An 8617-nucleotide genomic window follows, 5' to 3' on the forward strand; every position below is an offset into this window, starting at 1 on the left:
CCAGGATGGATAGATTGACAGTGGGCGTCTATGGGGAGGGATAGATGTCCTGTACATAGTTGCACACAAGTATATGTCTCCCTTCTAGCATCTTTTCTTTCTTTTAACGTCTCCTGGCAGTTTGTTGTTGCTATACAAAGAGTCTCTTCTTGTCCTTGCTCCTGTGAAGGTGGTGAGAAGTAGCTGGGTGGTTCCTCGCACCATGACTGGTGGTGGAATGTCCACTGCAATTTGACGTGTTTAGAACTGATCGATTGGTGGAGTTTCACAAGAAGGGATCACTGTGATCGGCATGTCCCTGGCGATTCCTGGCCCAATCCCCCACCTTCCGGTCAAGCAGAGCAGTTAGAAAGAGAGGCCAAAGCTGGCTTTAAAGACTCCGAATCATGGAGAGTTCACCACAGTCCAGAAAACAGGACTGCAACCCCCAAAGTATTGCAAAGCTGGGAAATTTCCCCTGGACCTGTCAGTGTCCCGGAGAGGCAGATTGATGAGCCCAGAGGCCGAGGTGTATGGTTTGAAAGCTCTGTTTGCACAGAAGGGCAGGGACCGGAGGAGAAAGGGCGCGTGTTGGGTTATCTCATCCATCCATGACTCATGGAGGGCTCTTCTCTAGCTTTAACTAATAGACTTGTGATCAAACAGAGGAAGGAATTTAGGGAGCTGGCTTCAACTCCCAGATCCCCCACAGGCTCCCTCTGTCACCTTGGGGAAGCCACGTCACCTCTCCATGCCTCACTTTCCCCATCTGTTCAATGGGGGTAATGATGCTCACTGCACATTGGAGAGCTGAGATGCGCTGGACTCAGGTTGTGAGGCGCTTGGGGAATATTTCAGCCTTGCAAAGGACCAGAGTCTCCTCTCAAAATCACTCACACAAAACCAGAGCTATTCCACCGAAGCTGCTCCAGGTTTACACTGGAACGGCCAAGGCCAGAATCCCATTTCTCGTGTTTTTCGCCGGTCGCTAGGACACCACTGCACAATGGGAAGTTAAAGGCAGAGAGAAGGTCTGTGACAGGCCCAAGGTCCCACGTGGTTTCCCCCCTTTTGATGGTTTCTCTTATATTCTCTTTATTTTTCCAGCAAAACCCACACCCCCCTCCATCTTCCCCCTGGTTCCCTGCTGCCCCAAGACTGGCAATGCTCCCCTGGACACAAGCTTGGCCTGCCTCGTAACTGGCTATTTCCCAGCACCAGTGGCCATCAAGTGGAATTCGGGCAAAGTGACCCAGGGGGTCACAACTTTCCCAGAGGTGACTTTGAGTGATGGGTTCCTCACCCGGAGCAGCCTGCTGATCATCCCTGCCAGGTCCCAGCAGGGCGACACCTACCAGTGCGATGTGACACATCAAGGGACAGCAAAGACCCTGTGGAAGAAGTTCCCTCAGGAGTGTAAGACACGCGGCAGGGGAGGGCGGGACAGCTAGGCTGAGCTTTTCAAAGCGCCTAGAGGGTCTGGGAGCCAGTGAATCTTAATCCACATCCCGTAGGTGCCTTAGGAAAAACCTCACCCTGAAAGTCTGGGGAAAGTTGGGCCCAGTGTTGAAACACACTGAGCCCTGGTGCTTTGTCACTGCAGATCTCCTGCCCCCAGCCCCCCCTCCATGGACCCCTGAACGAGGGAAACCTTAGGGTGAAAGGCGCCCTGGGCAGAGACCTACGTTCCACTAAGGGGGTGGATTTTTCAGCACTGCCTAAAGGATTTAGGCACCCGGTTCCCATGGGAACTTGGCATGCAAATTTCTTAGGCACCTGGGAAATCTTAGACCCGCAGCCGGGCTGAAATGGCACCTAAGCCTCATGCTGGCCCCTCTGTACAGGGGAATCTTCGGCTCACTGCCTTTCACCCTCACCCTCCCCCAAACCCACCCAACCCCCTCCCACTGGGGAGGTGGAACAAAGCCCATTCGCCGCGTCAGTCCAAAGCCTCAAAGCAGAACCAGTGCAACTCAGAGCCCAGGGTCCCGGCCCCCAGGGCTCCCCAGCGTTCAGCCGGCTGCATGGGGAGCACCCCCCCTTTCCACTAGCTCACCTTTCCTGCATGTTTCCTAGGCCCCCTGCCTGTCCACATCTAGAGATTCCCCCTCAGGCGCTTTCCTCAGCACTGAGCCGGAAGCTTTCCCTGCTCTAGCCAGCAGCAAGCAGCCCCATGGGACTACAATTCCCAGCAACCACTGGCCTTAAAGGGGCGATTCCCCCTCAGGAGCTAGCACTGGTTCCACCTTTGTCATGGAGCTGGGAGTGTTCCTTGCACTCCTGCTGTTCTGGGGCATCTTTTGAAATGGACACAAGCCCAGAGCCGCAAACCTAGGCATTATGGGGTCAGAACTTCAACGGGTGTAAATCGACTGATCTCCGCTGAAGTCAGTGGCACTGAGCCGACTTACATCAGCTGAGGATTTGACTCTTTATCCGTAGTCAGACACAGTCAGTCCTGACCCAGGTTTTCTTCTGATGCCATGTCAGGCTGTGCAGTGCCACGGTGCCCCTTAAATAGGGGACATTAATTGAGGGAAACTAGTTCAAATAAACAAACACAGCTCAGGTTCCAGCTTTGTCCCTGCTGTTTACCAGGGAGAACACACTCCATGCAGCACATGCAGGAAGAGGCCTGGAGGCTTTTAATATTTGCCTAGATGATTTAAGGGCCCTGTTCCCATTTGTTTTAATCCCTTACATGGCTGTGAAGAATCTCAGCCCTGGAGGCTGATTAAAATACTCAATGTAAACGTACCACAACAAGCTGGGGGTTGCTGGTGCTGAGAAGACTGTAGCGTTAGACCTCTCTCTGGAAGGGGACTGGGGATCTACAAAGAGTGACACTGGACTGTGTTGTCCCCTCTCTCTGCTCTCAGGGTGTGATTCGACAACACCACCCCAGGTTCACCTCCTGGTCCCCACCTGCGAGGAGAGCTCCACAGAGAGCCAGCTGGAGCTGGTTTGCCTCCTCCTGAGCTTCAAACCCAGCAACGCCGACGTGAAATGGTTGGTGAATGGAAAGGAGAGCAGCCCCCCCACCCCGGCCTTTTCCTCTGTAATGGGCACAGACGGCTTCTACATGGGGCAGAGCCGCATGAACGTCACCAAGCAGAGCTGGGAGCAGGGGGACGTCTACACCTGTCAAGTGACCCACCCAGCAGTGGGAGCAGAGCTCTCCATGCACAACACCAGCAAGTGCTTGGGTGAGGGGCTGGGCCCGTGCATGGCAGGGAGGTGGGGTGGAGAGTTACTGAGAAACCAGCCCTGCCGAAGGGTAGGTGGGAATTCACCTAGACACCAGTGTGATGGGAGACATAGGAGTGCCATAAAGAAACTGGTACTGCAGGTGAATGCGAAGAGAAAGAGATACCATGGCTGGCTGGATGGGAGGGACACTAGGAGTGTTCTGATGGAGGTGGAGGGATACATTAGATTTCAATTGTCCTTTTCTGCCTTTCCACATTATTTGAACTGGTCAATGACGTCTCTTTGCATTTCTCAGCCTGCCTCAGAAGCTCACTTGACCCAACCATCTACTTAACCAAACCCTCCTATGAAGACGTCATCAAAAATTCTGGTCATGTTACCTGTCTAGTTCTGGGCTATGACTTAGCAGGCAGCAGAATGGCATGGAAAGTGGATGGGCAGGTCAGCTCTGCGGCGAAGACAGAACCCCCCAAGAAGAACAGCAACGGGACCAGCAGCCTGGTCAGTTCTCACCCTGTGTCGCTGGCACAATGGGGACAAGACACCAAATTTACCTGCAAAGTGACCACACCCTGTTCTGGAGAACTAACCCAGGAGATAACCATGAGCAATACAGGTGAGGAGCCTTGGCATCTCCAAGGGAAAGGCAACCACCAGTCACTGTGAATTGGGATTAGAGGGTGAAACTCACCCCGCTCACGTCCTTGGCAGCCTTTATGTCCCAGTTAAGCCCCCAAGTAGGACTTTAGCGGTGCCTAGGCCCTCAGCACAGGGGTGTGTTGCAGGTAGAATTAGTATTTCCCCTGTGAATCTCTCATTCTCAATCTCTCACTAATTTCCACTTGCACAGTTTTCCCAGGATTCCCTGCCTGATCATTAAATTCCAGCTCCTCCAAGAATTTCACTCCCTCGGCTCCCTGGGAAACGGGGATGTGGCCTGTCAGGGACTCTGATCTGACGTGCGTCTGTACTTCTTACCTCTGGAAATCTGGCTGGTGCTTGTCACCCGCCATCTGGCCTTTCCGGGCTATTTCCGCTGAGACTCTCTCAGAGTGTCCAGTGGAGTTAGGTGCCGAAATCCCACTGAAATACCCAAGGTGTCCAAATCCCTTAGCCAGCCTTTGAAAATCTCAGCTGTGTTGAATTTTGGTGGGAGCGTTTGAAGGAGGGAAGAGGCTCCATTGGAGTGAGCAATGGGTTGGTGACCCAATGTCATGATGATACATGATGGAGACTTGGGTGAAGAGGAGATTCAAGGTTTGGGGTGAGAGTTCAGGTTTGGGATGCAGGACTAGCTCAAAGCTCCCTGCCCCTCTGCGTTACTGTAAAGCCAAGCTGAGGATAATGATCCTGATGATGATCTCGAAGGGGATGAAGATGACGTCGATGACAGTGAAGAGGGAAATGAAGATGCTGGAGGAGAAAAAATGTTAGAATGCTGGAGAAGATGAAGATAAAGAGGAAGGAAGTGATTATGAAGACAAGGGAGGTGAAGAAGATGAATATGATGATGGTGATGAAGATGAAGATGAAGATGATGATGTGAAGTTGTTGCCGTTTAAGCTTGAGGATCTGGGAGGTCACTGTGCACTCTGCGGGGAAGGCTTGGGATTTCAGTTGAGTTCTTGGGTGAAGGTCCAGGCTCTTTGAGTTTCAAGGGAGATGATGCTCAGTGGTTGGGTTTTTGTTTTGCCTGGTTGAGCTTCACACATACCCGGAACAACTGCCCTCCCTGGGCCCTTCACACAGTGATAGCTGCTGGAGCTAAGTCCTTAACTTAGACATGCAAACCAAGTTTTATTCTTCTCTTGCCCCTCTTCCTTTTCATTTAGGCATCAGGAAGAAGGAGCCCTCAGTCACCGTCTCCCGAGCCTATCACGAAGACATCTCTGGAAACAGAGTCTCCTTGACTCTCATCTGTGAAGCTAGCGGCTTTTACCCAGAAGAGATCAGCATCTCATGGTTGAAGAACAACTCCCCGGAACTCAAATCGAGTTACAACAATGGGCCTGTGTCAGGAAGTGGCACTTTCTTTGCCTATAGCATCCTGAAGGTTGAGCAAAGTCAAGGAGAAGGAAATTACACCTGCGTAGTGCATCACCCGGCCATGGAAGAGCCCAAGAGTGTTGTGGAAAAGGTGTCCCTTGGTAAGTGGATTCTCAGAGGCACGTATTAATTTGGGGATGTCCACATGCTTTCTTATCCCATCCAGCCAATGGCATGAAGAACTGCATGACTCCATGTGAGTCCTGGTGGGAGGAGTGGCAATGAAGGATTTCTATCTCCATTACGATGCCGTATCAGATTGAGAAGCTGATGAATTCATGCAAATAAAGGAGAGAAACCCCTCAGTTCTATTGTCCCACATTGGGGCTTGGGCATCCATATGAATCTGGACTCCCAGCTCCAGCAGGATCCACTTTAGAAACTTATTTCATGAGCCAGACCATGCATATCCTTCAGAGAACATCCAGTAGAGGCCGTTGTCCCTGGGTGCCAGGGCTCCAATGAGTCTGGGCTTCCCTGCTGAGATTTCTAAAGGGATTCAAGCTCTCCCCTCCCCCATCGGTTTGTAGTGGGAGTTCTGGGACTCAGGCCCTGAGGGACTTTGGCAGATCATGGTTCTGAAACGTAAATGGCCCCTTTGCCTGTGCAGGGGTTTAGGGAACACAAGTTCCATCCTGAGCCCTGGGTGTGGTGAGGTGTTTAGTGGTTAGATCGGGGGGTCTGGGTGCCAGGCATGGCCGTGGGCAGGTCATTTGTGCTCTGTGTCCCAGCTGCCATCTCTGGGAAATGGGGATAACCGCGCTGAGCTCAGAAGTGCCATTAAGCTCATGAATTTCAGGCCAGAAGTACCCTGAGTTTAGCAACCACGGCAGGTCTGTCCCTGGCCATGTTTTCTGCAATGGGGCTTTCTCCCAACAAAACCGGAGACCTTCAGATTTGCTCCTGGCTCGGTTGGTTGGAAAATCTCAGCCATTGTTCCCGCTGCTCCATAAAATGAGATTCCCGCCCCTTCCACCATGGAACCCAGTGCCCTATTTACAAGTCCAATGATGCTCAGCCCCTTTCCCAAACAGCCCCTGGGCTTTGCACCCCTGAGAGAGAGGCACTCAGTTACCACCTGGTGCCTGTTCACATATTTGCTCAGCCCAGCCCTCAACGCCTCCTCCTGCCCCCACCAGGTGTCAGCAACTGTAATCGACACCCTCTGGAGGTGTCTCTCCTTCCCCCTTCCCTAGAGGACCTCTACATAGCGCAGAACGCCACCATCAGTTGTTTGGTGAGCGGCATGGAGCCCCCCGGCAGCCTGGAGGTCTCCTGGAACCGGGGTAGCTTGGGCCCGTTGGCCGTGGACTCCAGGGATCCAGTGCTGCAGGAAGATGGCACCTACAGTGCAACCAGCATCCTGAGGGTGTGCGTGGAGGAGTGGCAGGCGGGGGAGGTGTTCACCTGCACCGTGAAGCACCAAGACATCCCGTCGGCCATTGTCAAGACCATCCACAAGAGTCACAGTAAGAACTCAGCCTTTCCCCTGTAGGGGGCGCCAGCTCCAATCGGGCTGCAGGCTGGGGGAGTGGCTGGCACAGGGTGTGGGGAATGGGACCCAGGACCTTCTGTCTCTAGGGGTCGCCAGCTCTGATCCGGTTTCAGGTTTTGGGACTGGGAGTTACAAATTTGTGGGTGGGTCGAAATGTGCAAATTGATGAGAGAGAAGGGGACGGAGAGTCAGGACTCCTGGGTTCTTTTTCTGTCTCTGGGAGGGGAGTGGGATGTAGTGGGTTAGAACAGGGAGACTGGAGGCTGGGACTCCTGGGTTCTAGCCCCTTTTCATGGAAGGTATTTGGATCTATTGGGTTAGTGTGGCCCAAACTCCTGGATTCTGTCCATGGGTCTGAGAGGGGCATGGGGGGGTCTAGTGGGATATTGCAGGGGGATGAGGGTGGGGGATGGTAGCCAGGACTCCTTCATCGCAATTCTTAGCATTAACCTCTCGCTGTTTCTTATGGCAGTGGTCTCTCTCCGGGCCCTTTCTGTCTACATTTCCCCTCCTCACGCTGAGGAACTGGCTCTCCGGGAATCAGCCACCATCACCTGCCTGGCTTCTGGCTTCCGGCCCAGAGACACCTTGGTGACATGGACCCAGCAGGACCGGCCCGTGCCCCAGGAAGCCTAGACCAACATCGGCCCCGTGGGGGAGGCTGGGAAGGAGGAGCGCTACTTCATCTACAGCAAGCTCAATGTCTTGGTGTCCGAATGGGAGCGTGGGGACACCTACGCCTGCGTGGTGGGGCACGAGGGTCTGCCCATGACCTTCATCCACCGGAACGTGGACAAAGCTTCTGGTAAACCCACCACCGTCAATGTCTCTGTGATCTTGTCCGACACCGACGTCACTTGCTACTGAGGAGCAGAGCCCCGTGGGCTCCTCACGGCATATCTGAGATGGCCACAGAACCTCGTGGGGTCTGGGATTCCTCTGAACCTCTGTGTAAAGCTGTGGTAGCTCTGGTGTGCGGAGCGTGGCTGTGTGTGGAATATGCCCAAATAAAATGCACCCTGCTGGAGCTTGTGATGAAGGGTGTGTCTTCTGCAGAGAGTGTCCGTGTGTCTTATCTACCCACCCACGCTTCCTCCCACAATATCTAGATGTATCCATCCACCCTTCTTTCTTTCGCTCTTTCTCTCTAGCCATCCTCCTTTCCTTATGGATTGTCTACATCAATTCATCCTTCCACAGGATCCATCCATCCATACTACCCTCTGCAGTACCTGTCTCTTTGATTCTACCATATCCATCTATTCATGCATGGAAAATCAGGCAATGTCCTCTCTGCATCCATCCATCCTCATGCAGTGTCATGTTTCTACCTGCCCATCCCTCTGCAGTGAGTTGCTCTCCATCCATTGCTACTGATGATACTGCAGCTCCTAGATGTCCTGACTGAGGTTAGGGCCCCATTGGATGGGCACTACATGAACACACGTAGAGCAAACGTCCTGGAACCAAGGAGCTGATAGTCTAAGCAGAGAGAGGCTGGGAGGGGATATTTTGGCACAAAGGGATTAAAATTGGGACACTAAAGAGGAGTGAGACACCCAACTCCCACTGCAATTGTGAGTTTATTTCACTGGCACCTCATTTCCTCAGAGTCCTTGAAAGACCCCAGCCTAAGTGGCTTGTCTCTGGTCACACTGCAGGTCAGTGGGAGAGGTGGAAATAGAGCCCTGATTTCCCATCTCCAAGACTTGTTTCTTAACCATTGCACCTGTCTAGCAATGTAGCCCTGGCTGCTATGGCATCAGAACTCCTTGCAGATGCGTCCTCACCTGACCACATTAGGTGAGAGGCAGAGCCCCCAGGAATCTGGTGTTATGGCTTCCGGGAGCTAGGCAGCGGGTGAGACTGAGTTAGGAGCCTCCATTC

General features: G+C 53.0%; 1 gene segment (V, D, J or C); it reads left to right on the forward strand.

The window, feature by feature from the left end:
• The first annotated feature begins 386 nt into the window (after window positions 1-386).
• On the forward strand, window positions 387-7720 carry LOC123347473. The segment is given in 7 exon segments: window positions 387-432; window positions 1087-1395; window positions 2859-3185; window positions 3485-3805; window positions 5022-5336; window positions 6375-6704; window positions 7203-7720. Coding segments are annotated over 7 exon segments (2043 nt in total).
• Window positions 7721-8617: the final 897 nt, after the last annotated feature.

The sequence above is a fragment of the Mauremys mutica genome, chromosome 13, assembly GCF_020497125.1.
Source record: "Mauremys mutica isolate MM-2020 ecotype Southern chromosome 13, ASM2049712v1, whole genome shotgun sequence".
Classification (NCBI taxonomy): domain Eukaryota; kingdom Metazoa; phylum Chordata; order Testudines; family Geoemydidae; genus Mauremys; species Mauremys mutica.